The sequence below is a fragment of the Euprymna scolopes genome, chromosome 39 (assembly GCF_053919585.1).
Source record: "Euprymna scolopes isolate OS-2025 chromosome 39, ASM5391958v1, whole genome shotgun sequence".
In the NCBI taxonomy this organism is placed as follows: domain Eukaryota; kingdom Metazoa; phylum Mollusca; class Cephalopoda; order Sepiida; family Sepiolidae; genus Euprymna; species Euprymna scolopes.
In genome coordinates this window covers 70,958,541-70,973,344 of record NC_136520.1, presented here as the reverse complement: position 1 = coordinate 70,973,344, position 14,804 = coordinate 70,958,541, and the positions used below count along the sequence as shown (strand labels likewise).

Below are 14,804 nucleotides of genomic sequence, written 5' to 3'. Positions count from 1 at the left end.
TAGGGTTGTATCATAAATTCATAATACTGTTTCCAGGTTGGCCAAGAGGTGGATTAGGGTTAGGGTTAGAGTTAGAGTTAGGGTCGTATCATAAATTCATAATACTGTTCCAGGTTGGCCAAGAGGTGAGCCTATTTTTGTAAACATGTGCAATGGTGCATGTTTAGTGGTTGTGTAGTTGCAATAAATGCGTACAGCAGGCTTGCAATGGGAGAAATATTTAACACTAGCAGGAGGGAAAGGAGCGCACGACATTGGCCGGTCGTAAAATACGGTTAAATATATTTTAATAGAGTCAATGAAAAAAAAAAACAAAAAAAAACAGGACTTTGTAGCCAACTTATTATGTTATTAAAAGAAAAACATGCCACATGGTGGATGCAAATTTGCAAAACTTAAGTTCGTAAGCAAACACTATTGAGCGAACCAAGACGACACATGTTATCACGTTGCAAATTTAGCTTTTTAAAATGAAACAACGAAATGACCATTTGCGCATGCGGGACTAACAAATCGCGTTACCCGTGTCCACATGAAGTTCGGTTTGGACACACCTGCTACACTAAGGATATTGAGTACTTCTTCATTACTATACATCAATTCCATCGTGGGCAACGTCGATACCCCCATAACAATTTAAAAAATAAAAGATATGCTTTTCTCAAAATATTGATCACTTTTTGATGACTATCTACCAGTGTAAGCGAATTTCTGTAATGCTGCCTCAGTTTAGAAAGATTTCTGCACATAATTTTTGCAACGGTTGTGTTACTTTATTGTCCGGAAATTTCATTTTTTTTTTGAATAAAAAACTCAAAAATTAAACAACTGAAAATAATTTAATTTTAAAAATAACAAAATAGAAATTTTTTTAACCAAAACAACCGTTTTTTTTTTCTTTTAATAACATAAGTAATCATTTTTAAAACATTTTTAAAACATTTTAAAATCATTTTTAAAACATTTTAAAATCATTTTTAAAACATTTTTAAATCATTTTTAAATCATTTTTAAAACATTTTTAAATCATTTTTAAATCATTTTTAAATCATTTTTAAATCATTTTTAAAACATTTTTAAAACATTTTAAATCATTTTTAAATCATTTTTAAAACATTTTTAAATCATTTTTAAAACATTTTTAAAACATTTTTAAATCAATTTTAAAACATTTTTAAAACATTTTAAAACATTTTAAAATCATTTTTAAAACATTTTTAAAACATAAAAACGCTTATTTATTTGCAGACTTTTATCCTCATCTTCATAGTTGTTTCATCACGTTTCGGCCAACTCATCCTCTGGCCTTCTTCAGGTGATTAACCGCAACGGGGCCTATAGCGCAATGGATAGGGGCATTGAGTCTGTACGATTCTAGGTGAGCATTGTCTGAAAATAGCGGTTTCAATCCTACCCAAAGCAGGCCAGAGGTTTAGTTGGCCAAAAACGTGCCGAGACAACAACAACTATGGAAGGCAGTAATTACTGGCGATACAGTTACAAGACTCGGTATTCCTATCCTATTGCGGTTAATCACCTAACAGTCCGCAAATAAATACAAAAATTGCCGCAGTTTAGAAAGTTTTCTCATTCATTGATCAAGGACAGAAAAGATAATGTGTAATATCAGAATACCAATCATGCTGAAATGATGACATTATTTAGAAATCCATTCTTAACATGGGGAGAGGAGGTTGTTTTGTAACTATTCTTTACGTTCACCTAATAATTTAATAAATAAAAAAGTTGCCATAAAAATTGAATTTAACTTGAAAATCCTATATAAATAAATAAATCCTATATAAATAAATAAATCCTATATAAATAAATAGTATGGTCCATATTCTGCATATGTACCTATTATATATATATATTGGAAAATCTCTTTAAAAAAAACAAAAAAAAAACATGGTTCCTAAACTACATAAGTACTTAGAACAGATATTGCACGTTAGTGTTAATTTTATTTTGAAAAGTATAAAATAAAATTAATATAAAATACAGAAACAACAAAAATGTTGTTTCAATCTGGAACGTAACAAACCGACTGACGGACAGAACCTCTTGTACAGATGCTTGGATAAATCTAAAAATTACAAAAATAAAACTATGAAAGCAAAACGCAATGAAACTTACCCTGTTTCTCAAAGGAAACAAGATCAGCAGCTTGTTCCTCAGTGATCCTACGAGCCTCACTTTCCTGACTTTCGTCCCATATCACATTATCCCTGAGGCGGAGAGAAAAAAAAAAAGAAGGAATTGTTTTAAAATGGGATGGTGTAGGTGCAGCATTACTTGTACTGGCACAGTACAAAAAAGAAAAGAAAAAATATATATATATATATATATATATATATATATATATAAATATAAAAAAATTAATGGACGCCCTATTTACTTGTTTCCCCAGGAGGGAAAAGTTAGACACAAAGTTGGTGTTTAATGTGGGGAAAATCCAGCTCCCCAAAGAGAGACATTCTGGATTGGAACAAAAAAAAAAAAAAAATGCTCCTCCACTGACCGAACAGACTGCGTAACATCAGAACAGATACTATGCTTTGTTCCTAGCCAAAAGACTAACACTAGCTGAGAAATGGAGTGTGGTCAGTCATTATTAGGGCTGTGACAACAGAATATTCTTTTCATTTTTTGACTCTCAAGTATATATCCGACACAGTAAGATACAGTCAATGAACCAAGAACCACATCAGTCTATATAAAAACATATAAGATATTAACGGATATATACTCAAGAGTCAAAACAATGAAAAGAATATGCTGTTGTCACAGCCCTAGTCATTATATATGGACAAGATGCAAAAAATTCTGTCAAAATTGGAAATATTTTCAAATTTTCACTGTTACAAAATTTGTGTGTCTTTCGCTCAACCTTTTTTTTTTAAGAAGTATTACTTTAGGATTTCACTTTTATTTGGATACAAGCATAACTACGATGATGATCTCCCATTACTTTCGTCAAAATTGGAAATATTTTCAAATTTTCACCAGCTATGGGCAAATAGCTCCACTGTCTTATGGATGCCTTGGGAATGACAAAGCCTAAGGGAGTAAACCTCGACAAAAAAATCCGGTTTGGAGTCCCGATAGGTGGATGGTGAAAGACTGCAACTGCAACACCTTTTCGGCAAATCCTGCAGCTGAACTGGCTTTGACCATATTGGCATGCCCCCCCTTTTTTTAAATTTTACATAGGAGAGCCCGGATGCCACTCGAGGATAAGGGTTAATGAGTGTACAGTAGTCAATGATATCGTAATCATTAGTGGTAGAAATTTGATAAATTGGATTACTTAAGGAGACGGTTCATTAAAAATTTGTTTACGTTAGACTTGCAGACTACCAAATTGTAGTCAGCTGGAAAGCAGAAGAGACTACTAACAAATCCTCATGTCAAAAATTGAGAAACATCAAACGGAAAAGAGTTCCGCAGGAAGGAAGGAAGCTTTGTTTATGGAATCTACATTTAGGTTTAGGCACAGATAAAGAGTGCGGGAAAATTATTGATAGTGGTTTCAGCTAGACAAGTGTTTCTGCAAAAGTTTTCCATTGGACTTTGTCTCTTATGCCAAGAAGGTGATCCTAGTAACTGGAAACCTCGGTCTCTTTATCACTCGCGAGGCCTGCATCAAACTAGATGCAGAATGCCATTGTCTCACGAGACAGAAGATTACCATCATGCAAAAAAGAGTCTCTGGTTAGATATAGTCTCACACCTGCCATTATTGTACATCTCTACGAAGCCGACATTCGACCATGCATGGAGTATTGTTACCACATCTGGGCTGGTGCTCCAACCACTAGCTTCTCCTTCTTGGACAGGGTACAAAAAAAAAAAAAAAAGAAAGAAGAAAAAGTCTTTAACCTAATAAGTCCCACACTGTCTACCAAGCTCTAATCCCTGTCCCACCACCGCAATGTTGCATTCCTGTACATTTTTTACAAGTATTTCAATGGAATGCGCTTTGATAAAAACTTACTGGTCTTATATCCTACTTCTTCAGATATCAGGTCTTTTATTGCAGACATTGATGACCATGGCTATCCCGTTCTCTCTGCATTCGGTCTTTCTGATGAGATCTGTAGTGGTGCTTCCAGTGACCCTGTTGAGACTGTCAGTGAACTTTGTTCATTGTCTTTCTCTATTTTTTCCGGTGATTTTTCCTAAGATCAATTTTTTTTTTTTTCCACGCTATCCACCCGCATTAAATGGCCGAAGAACTTTAACTGTCTGGCATGAACAGTATGGAGTAGTGATCTGTTGTACTCTGTCTTACGCATGACTTCTTTGTTTGTCTTCCTTTCTGTCGATGAGATTTGTAAAATTCTTCTTAAAAACCATATCTCTGCAACTTCCAAACAACTTTCGCCCACTTTTGTTACTGTCCGACATTTGCAACTGTAAAGGAGAATTCACCATATGTAGTGAACGAATGTAAAAAATATGCAACAAAAAGCAAAAATCACTCCAACATGTTCACACATCTCGATTGTTGAGTTTAAATTTGGGAAAGGAAATGGGGGGGGGCTGACTTTGACAAAATCTGTCAATTGTATCCGTTTAACATTAAATACTATCGACCCAATCTACTCGTAGCAAAATCTCACCCCTTCTCTGTAGATGAACCCGGAAGATTTTCTACTCTAATAGCTTCTTTCCTCTGACCATGTACCTTTGGAATTACCTTCCTGTTTCCTCGACAATACCAACACGCAGAAATTTAAATGTAATGTGAACAAACATCTTGCTGTACAATCACAATAGCCCATCATGTCGTCTAGTAACAAGGCTTGTTTGTAATGAACGAATGTAAAAAATATGCAACAAAAAGCAAAAATCACTCCAACATGTTCACACGTCTCGATTGTTGAGTTTAAATTTGGGAAAGGAAATGGGGGGGGGGTGACTTTGAGAAAATCCAAACTTCCCATCAGAATAATGGAATATTATAATTGATTTGAAAAGAGAGTGAAAGAATTTAGGAAACTGAGAAAGAAGTGTCTATTAGCAATAAGGAGAGAGAGAGAGAGAGAGAGAGAAATCGACTTAAAGAGAGAGAGAGAGAGAGAGAGAGAGACATTTCTTGTGGTATGAGAGAGAAAAATAAATACCTAGTGGTGAGAGGAAGAATTAAAGAGACAGTGGGAGTGGAATATCTTTTTTTTTTTTGACTTCATATAGTCATGACTCATCAAGGCCCGGAGGCCACTCAAGGATAAGAGTTAATGGGTACATTATTGGAAATCTGATCATTTATTTTAGAGAATGGCTCTTCCAGAACCTATTCACGTTGGATTTGAAAACGACCATGTCATAATCAGCCAGGAAGCAGCTCTGCGGTAGTGTGTTCCACAGATGAGCAACTCTAGGAAAGTTTATGTAATTTTCATTTAGTTTTAAACACAGATAAAGAGTAAGGGAAGTTGCTGATAATTGTTGTAGTTAGTCGAGTGTTACCAGGTGTTGCAAGTTTGTCTCTGCTTTATCGTTATTTTCATGGCAAGTGCTCGACTGAGCTTCAATCTATGGTCCCCCCCTCACCAAACTTTCACAAGAAACACCTGTCTAGCAGAAAACACTATCACTAATTTCCCCCACTCTTTATCTGTGCCTAAACCTAAACATAGATTCCATGAGCAAGGCTTCTTTCTTAGAACTGCACGCCTATGAAATTATCTTCAGTTTTCCTGCTTTCCTTGCATCATCAACACTCTGATCCCCATCTGGCATCAATTGTGATGGATGGCTCTCGTCTGGGTGAGGCCCCGTGTTTTGACAAGCTTCTGGGTTTGACCTTTACTCCTGATCTGAAATGGAACACGTACATCAAGTCTGTTGTCAAGGTCGCTGGAAAGATGGTGGGATCCTTCTACCGCTCCAGAAGATATCTCACTACTGATGCAATTCTCTATCTATATAAAAGCCAAGTATGTCCAAGGATGGAATACTGTTGCCATATCTGGGCAGGAGCTGCTAAAAACAACCTATCCTGCCTTGACAGAGTACAAAATAGACTTTGTGGCTTAGTGGGGAATGCCCTTTTCTCTACCCTGCAACCTCTCTCCCACAGAAGAGATGTTGCGAGCCTGTCCTTGTTTTATCGTTATTTCCATGGCAGGTGCTCGTCTGAGCTCCAATCTCTGGTCCCCCCTCGCCAATCTTTCACGAAAAACACCCGTCTAGCTGAATCCACTGTGAAAAATTTCCCCCACTCTATACCCACTCTATACCTGTGCCTAAATCAAAACGCGGATTCCATGAACAAAGCTTCTTTCTTAGAACTGCATGCCTGTGGAACTCTGTTCCATCTGCCTGCTTCCCACCGGACTACAACTTGGATGTCTTCAAGTCCAATGTTAACAAATTCCTAATGAACTGCCCCCTTAAGTAAACACTTCATCAAATCTCCACACTAACGTAATGTACTTGCAATAACCCTTATCCCTGAGTGGCTTCCGGGCCTTGATAAGTGGTGATCACTGTGTAAAAAAAAAAAAAAAAAAAAAAAGACAAAATGAACAGTTAGAAAACACAAGGCATTGTTTGGCGAGTAAAAGTAAGAAATGCAGAATCAGATTTATTTATTTTTGTTTGCTCTTTTGTGACGGTACCAGACAACGTGGGGGTCCAGAATAGATTCATGAATGATCTAAGAATGATGATCTAAGTCATTGATGAAGATCAGGAAGAGAGTTGGGCCGAGGATGAAACCTTGAGGGATACCAACGTTGATAGTATGAGCTTCTAACTGACTAGTAACTTATAAAACTATCAGAGAAAGGAATTGAGGACGGACATTTCCAGCTTTTCTGTAGCTGGAAATCATGTGCAGTAAACCTTTATGCCATACCCTATCAAAAGCCTTTAATATGAGCATATGACTTGCATTCTTTATTACTTTTTTTGCAGTGGTCTATATACTTTTTTTATTTAAACATTTTTATATTATTTCATTAATCATGATAAAGTTTCAGTCGATGGTTATAAATAACTTAAAGACCTCCTCAGGCGATAATAGTCTTTTACTTAAAAGTTTATTACAAACTTTTAAAGTGGTTGGAGAGAGAGAGAAGGAGAGAGACCTTGTGGCAAGAAGGAGATAGAAAGACATACATTGTGGTGAGAGAGAGAGAAATTGCCTATGTAAAAAAAAAATGAGAGAGAGAAAGAGAGAAGTGTCTAGTTATGAGAGTAAAAAATACTTAGTGATAAGAGTGGGATAGAGATAACTATCTCGTGAGAGAGAAGGAGAGAGAAATAATTTGTGTGTGTGTGAGAGAGAGAGAGGGAGACCTTGTGTTAGGACAGGGAGATAGAGGGAAAAGAACAAAGGTTTAGTGTACCATGAGAAATGAAAGAGAGAGAGAGAGAGAGAGAGAGAGAGAGAAAGAGAGAGAGAGAACAAGACTAAGTGATATGGAGTGGCAGGAAAGAGAGAGAAAAATGTAAAGTTGTGTTGAAGGAGAGGGAGAGAAAGTGAGGGGGAGTGAGGAAAAGCAAATGGCATCCTTACCAGTTGTTTTGGTCAAAGACATGTTGAGAGTTTGTGAGAGGTCTGGCGCCACCACTCGGACGTTGTGGCCTGCACCCAGAGGAGAGCTGCCGACAGACAAAAACCCGGGACACACAGCGCCAGGCCTGACACAAGGACACACGACCAACAACAATACGTAAGACCATTTCTGAAAGACAGACATTTAGAATTCACACAAGCGGGAGAAAATGTCTGAAAAGGCAAGGAGTCATAATTTTTTTTTAGGGGCTCCATACCCATATATATATATATATATATATATATATATATGCCGTATACATAAAGTAAACCTGGTTATTCTCCACATTTTTTTTTACTATAAAAAGATCTATTTGCCTGTGATTTATGGCAATTATTGGTCCATGTTATTAAAAACAAAATAAAATTATGGAACTTATACTGATAGATTCACTAGTGAAATATGTCAGTTAAAAATAAAATCACAGAGAAAAAAATACTTACTTATGTTGGAAAAATATTAATGTACACTGAAACTTATCGAAATTAATACAGTATTTTCTTTATAAAAATAGTGATTTTATGCTTGAATCATCTATATATGTATAAAAGTGAAAGTGTTTGTCTGTGTGTGTACATTTCCCTATGCAATAACTCTGTCAATGTTTAGTCTACAGACTCGAAATTTGATATACAGGGTACTGAGATTTGGGCATGGATCTAACTTAATAACTTGATTTGAGCCAAAAACAATGTTAAGGAGTCATAATAGGGGTCAAAGTTAAAAAAAATTTACCTTTTTTTTGTTTTTTTTGCTCAGCATACACCTCCAAACACCCGGGCAACGCCGGGCACCAATGATAGTATAACAATATTTTAACATGCTTTTCACAATACAATTTCAATCTGTGACGCTAATTCTGGCATCATGGAATTTAAATTGTTAGCGTCAAAGGCAAGGAGTTACGCTATTTTTGCTTCGTACCCATCTATATATGTCACATACATAAAGTAAAGCTAGATAGTCTCCGCATACATTTTTATTTTTTTACTATAAACTATGAAAAGATGTTCGCCCGTGATTTATGGTAATTATTGGTTCATGTTATTAACTCTGCGTTAGTCACCTGGGTGTTCCAAACATGGTTAGTCTCATGGGGTGTTTATACACCCTAATACAAAAATGTTTATAGTGTTATTATTTAATAAAATATAGTTATCCTGTTGATTCAGGATATATCTAACAGTTCCTGTTGAACAGTTTGAATCACTTGTATCTTGCTGATATTAATTTAAGATAATTCAATAAAATAAATTATAAAACTAAGGAAAAATAAAGATATTACATTAGCTAAGCTCAGACTGAAAGAGTAATAAATTGTAAATAAAATAATAATCCCATCAAAACTTATGATAAAAAAAACATATTAATTCCATATTAAATATTACAGAGTAGCCTAATGATACATAATATGCGCTTATATCTAGAAATTTCATTCTCACTGGAAAAATACAAAAAAAATATATAAATGATAAAATCATACCTACGTTAGTCATCTGGGGTGACTGGACACCCCAGAAGGATAAAGCGATGTCTACCGCCAAAGAAAACTGAGATACAACTGTGCCATACCACGTGTACTATACCCTTAGTGAGTCAGGAGAGTACTGGGATGGAAGAAAAGGAATAAGTTGGCAACTAGGAATTATAAGCACTTAAGCAAAATTGGGTGACGAAATACCCCATAGCACTAACGCAAGGTTAAAAACAAAATAAAATTATGTAACTTATATTGATAGGTTCACTAGTGAAATATGTCAGTTGAAAATAAAATAACAGCAAAAGTTTTAGAAAATACTTACTTGTGATGGAAAAATATTAATGTACATTGAAACTTAAGGAAATTAATCCAGTATTTTTTTTTTATAAAAATAGTGATTTTATGCTTGAATCACATAATATTTGAACATGTTTAACATAATACAATTTTATTCTCTGATGCTAATTCTGGGATCACAGAACTTAAATTTGTTAACGTCTTCCTTGGAACTGTGCAAGACTGTTCTTTTATCAACAGGCTAACTTAGGGTTAACTTTCCCGACAATCTATTGACATTTTTTCTTTCAGCTTTCTTGTTTATTTACTTTTGTCATCTGAAGATGATTTGACAAAGAATCAAAAAAGTTTGTGATTCATATGGAATACATTAATTTTTTTTTTTATTTTAACACAAAAAAGATTTAACCACTTTATAAACAACTAGTACGCTGCCCAGTATTGCTCGGTCATAAAATACACTTAAATATTATAATTTATGCAGATTTCGTATTTATTGTTATAGAGCCCAATACTGACAGTCAGTATGCAAGTCTCCTAGATCTTTTCCTCACAACTTACCCTGAGCTATGTTCATTTTCTGTTCTGTCTCCAATGGGATCTTCCGACCACTCTGTTGTATCAGTTAAAATAAAGACGAAATGTAATAAGTCCTCAGACGTACCTCTCCATCATACAGTATATCGATACTCTATGGCTGATTGGGATAGCTTCTGTTCATTTATATCAGATCTACCTCTACGTTCCATGTTTAAAAAGGATGTGTCCTCTATAGTATCAGACCTAACAGAATGGTTAACTGTAGGTATAGACTGTTTCATACACTCGAAATAATTCCAGCTAAAACCTAACAGCCAGTCATGGTTCTCTCCGGAATGTGCTGCTTCCATTGCGCACAGAAATCACTTTTCCCATTGCTTCTAACTTAACAGATGTACTGAGACTAAAACCCCTTTCAGGACTGCCAGCAACCACTGTAAAAGAGTAATGAAAAACACGAGAAAGTTGTATGTTCAGTCCGTCAAGTCTAAAGTGGCTGAACAGTGGCTTGGTTCCCACCAGTTTTGGCAAATAGCAAACAGGATCCTGAACAGAAGCGTGTGCTCTATCCCAACTATCATCAATAAACCTGAGGTAATCTCGTCAGCATCCGACAAAGCCAAACACTTTGCCAACAACTTTGCAGCTAATTCTACCCTATGTGACCAAGGCCCCCCCCCCATATTTCCTCCTGTATCAGAAAACACACTATGCGACATGCAAATATCTGTGTGTGATGTTGCCAAGCTAATCAAAAACCTTGATTCCAGTAAAGCAAGTGGCCCCGACAGCATTCCAATTATAGTGTTCAAAAAGCTTCAATCAGAACTAGCTTCCATACTTACAAAGCTGTTTAAGCGTTATCTTAAGGAGAATTGTTTCCCAACACTCTGGAAAATCTCATCGGTATGCCCTGTATTTAGGAATCCAGGTGATCGGTCATCTTCCTCTCAGTACAGACCAATAAGTCTCCTGTGCGTCATGAGTTACTTGAATCTATGTTAAATAGAGAAGTAGTCAACCACGTCAGCAAAAATAACCTTCTTAGTTACATGCAATATAGTTTCCGTTCTGCTAGATCTACGGCGGATCTGCTTACAGTTATTTTTCAAAGGTTTAGCGAATCTCTCGACAGAGGCTTCCTTTCTAGGGCAATTGCTCGACATATAAAAGGCCTTTGATAGGGTATGGCATAAAGGTTTACTTTACAAGATCTCCATCTACGGTACAGCTGAAAATGTCTTTTCAATTATTAAATCATTTCTCTCTAAAAGGTTCATAAGAGTAGTGGTTGATGGGCAGAAATCAGAAGCTCATAGTATTAATACTCCATCCTGGGTCCAACTCTCTTTCTGATCTACATTAATGATCTTCCAACTTACATCCTTAGATCATTCATAGACATTTTTGCTGATGACACTACCATCTATGGCAGCACGTCAAAGGCCGTAAGCTCTCTCTGATCTTGAGCATGTGGTACAATGGAGAAAAAAGTGGCTGGTTACTTTTAATGCATCTAAAACCAAGCTTCTATCTTTACATCATCAGCATTCTGATCCCCATATGGCATCAGTTGAAATGAATAGCTCTCGTCTTGGGGAGGCTCCATGTTTTGACAAGCTTCTGGGCTTGACCTTTACTACTGATCTAAAATGGAATACGTACATCAAATCCGTTACCAAGGTTGCTGGAAAAATGATGGGATCTTTCTATCGATCCAGTAGATATCTAACTGCTGATGCAATTCTTTACCTATATAAGAGTCAGGTACATCCAAGGATGGAGTATTGCTGTCAAATCTGGGCAGGAGTTGCTAGGAAGCTCTTATCCTGCCTTGACAGATTCAGAATAGACTTCGTAGCCTAGTGGGGGATGCCCTTTTCTCTTCCCTGCAACCTCTTTTTCACAGAAGAGATGTAGCAAGCCTGTTTCTGTTTTATAGTTATTTTCATGGCAAGTGCTCGTCAGAGCTCCAATCTATAGTCCCCTCCTCGCCAAACATTCACGAGAAACACTCGTTTGGCTGTAAACACTATCAATGATTTCCCCCACTCTTTATCTGTGCCTAAACCTAAACGTAGATTCCATGAACAAAGCTTCTTTCTAAGAACTGCACACCTGTAGAACTCTCTTCCGTTTACCTGCTTTCCAGCTGACTACAATATGGTCATCTTCAAGTCTAATGTAAACAAGTTCTTGATGAGCCGTTCCCCTTAAGTAATCCAATTTACCAAATTTACACTTTTAACGAGTACTATGATATTGTCCTTTTGACCACTGTACACTCTTTAATCCTTATCCTCGAGTGGGCTCTGGGCCTTGATAAGTGGTGATTCCTTGGGGGGGGGGAAAGTTTGTCAAAATTTGACAAGATTATTTTGAAACATTGGCACAAAAAATATCTAAATATTTTAGAGATTTTTTTAAAACTTATTTTACAGAATTTCTCTGTTCCTTTTTTAAATTATTTTTTTCATTTCGTCCTTTGTTAAATCAGTTTTTCATTTAAAAGGCACCCCTCCTCGTTCGCGAAATAAGCAAGATGGCCGCGACTCCATCGATCTCGTTAAAGTTTGATTTTCCCCCGTAAAAAAAAAACAAACAAAAAAAAAATACTTCCCTTTTGAGTTGGCCTTGTGCCTAAGGTTTTTGTTCATGTTTATTTTTTGCCTGAAATATCTCAAATTAAGTGATTTTTTTTATGAAAACTTTATTCTATAATGAGTACGTACAATATAACTTTTTTTTTTTTTTCAATATTTTCATTTTTTAATGTCTTGATTAAACTAAAGTAATATATATATATATATATATATATATATATATATATATATATATATATATATAAATTTAATAAAAAAAATACGAAAAACGATAAGGTAGAAAATTTATTAATGAAAATAATTTTCAAAGACAATAAGAACAAACCAGAGAGTTCGACTTGTAACAAGGGAGGTAATTATGTCCAGAAATCTTAGGCTAATTGTTTTCGAAAACTGTTTCCTTTTCACTAATTAATTTTCCACCTTATGAATCTTCGTATGTTTTGATATGTTCATTACTGCGACATGGCAGTGAAGTAGATAGCATTGATTTTGCTTGAAATTCAATTTTTCGATTTTCGAATTTCACTCCAATAACGAAGAAGCAACAGAATAAATAAATCGGGGGGAAAAAGAAAAGAATTTATTCGGCACTTTTGCAGTTTATGGCGAGAGGAGGTTTTGTTACCTCTTACGTTGCGCGGACAGAACTCTCCTGAAATGCAAATAATTGATTTGCCTGTAGATGACTGCACTAGTACCATTTATTTTGTTTTTCTGATATCCTACTTACATCGGTACTTTTTTATTTTTATAATTATTTTCTAGCGTTATTATTATTATTATTATTATTATTATTATTATTATTATTCAGTCACCGTGAAGACTGGTTTTGTATATATATATATAAAAAAAAATGCTTATAATAAATTCCGCGTTTTTTTTCCTGCTCGTTCCACGATGAATGCCCTGGAAAAGCCCCTTCTGATTAATGTTTACCAGTTTTAAAATCAACAAGCGACCTTCTTGGCTGCTTTTCAGAATAACAGAATATTTTAAAATCGGTAAACATTAATCAGAAGGGACTTTTCCAGGGCATTCATCGTGAAACAGAACGGTCAGCAGAAACCGGGAATAACAATAAATAAATAAAATAAAAAATACTAGAGTAGTTGCAAAAATGAATAAAAATAATTTACAAAAAAAAAAAATAAATAAATAAAAGAATATAATAAAATAAACAATGCAATGATGTAAATATTGCAATAAAAAAACAAACAAAAAATAACGTGAATAAAGAAACCAGATTTTCATTTTGTGTGGTTACTTTTCGACTGTCGTAACTCGTTCCCGGATTTTATAGAAACAACGTGAACGGCCATGGGGATTGAGCTATGCACCAATTTTAGATATTATTGTTGTTGTTTCTTTTGTACTTTCAAAAACAAAACACTTCTACGGAATTTGAACGGATTTTTGAAAAATTATTTTATCTTAACCTAACTCAAGTTTTAAGTTTAGTTTGGCAAAAAAAAAAAAAAAAAAAAAAAAAAAGTTAGTTTTGTTCAGATTCTGTAGAAGCATAAAATAGTAACTGCTCCGACAGATGTGAAAGAAGGCAACTACGACCAGAGAGTGAATAAATTATGTCCCCCCTCCCGTTAACAAATCAGAGCGGCCATAAAGTCAGGTTCCAATTTCCAATGTTGAACAATAGTAAAACTGATCCCCCATACCGAGACAATATTTTACAAAACGTATACAATACTTTGAACCTTTTCTTTCTTTCATGAAACTATCTTGATTGAGACGTTTTCGGTTTTGTTTGTTCATGCTAGTTTTTTTTTTTTTTTTTTTTTTTGCACTCACCAAGCATTGTGTTGAAACACGTTGCTGGGATCCGTTAGGGTCCTATTACCGAATTGTGGTCGAGGTGAGACAATTTCTTTCCCTTCTTCCTCCGCTACAGACTCCGGTTGAGGGCCATCCCCTTGATCGGCCATGCTCACTCGATCTCTTTTCCCTTCTGAAAAAGAGTCGACTGAACCAAGGGCGGTCACTCTCACGACTTCAATCAATAATAAACAGTAGAATTCTTGGTGTTTCTCTGTTTTCAGTTGGAAACAAAGCCCGGCAATCGTACAGTATATTTAACAAAAGAGAAATCGGAGAAAAGGGGGTGAGTTTTCAGAATAGCTAAAAATGTAGTTATATATATATACGGCATTCCGGCGTATTCTTCGAGACATTTTGGTAAAGGTACTGACTGATCTTTCCACCCTAAAAAAATCCTTTAAAATTACCACTAGATGAGGTTTTCAAGGGTACTGAAAACGAAAATAACGTTTAAAATTCAAGGAAAAAAGTAATTTT

At 35.4% G+C, this 14,804-nt stretch overlaps 1 protein-coding gene across 2 annotated transcripts in view; it reads right to left on the bottom strand.

The window, feature by feature from the left end:
* Window positions 1–14,560, bottom strand: part of LOC145263849 (tRNA N(3)-cytidine methyltransferase METTL2-like) — a 43,896-nt gene extending 29,336 nt beyond the window's left edge. The window contains exons 1-3 of one of the 2 annotated variants that reach the window (XM_080120929.1): window positions 14,301–14,465; window positions 7,532–7,700; window positions 2,137–2,228 (exon numbers count right to left, since the gene is read on the bottom strand). In XM_080120929.1, the coding sequence (XP_079977055.1) occupies window positions 2,137–2,228; window positions 7,532–7,700; window positions 14,301–14,307 (268 nt within the window). In that variant the 5' untranslated portion in view covers window positions 14,308–14,465. Of the gene's footprint in view, window positions 1–2,136; window positions 2,229–7,531; window positions 7,701–14,300 lie in introns of both variants that reach the window. The other variant, XM_080120930.1, reaches the window with a different exon arrangement.
* Window positions 14,561–14,804: the final 244 nt, after the last annotated feature.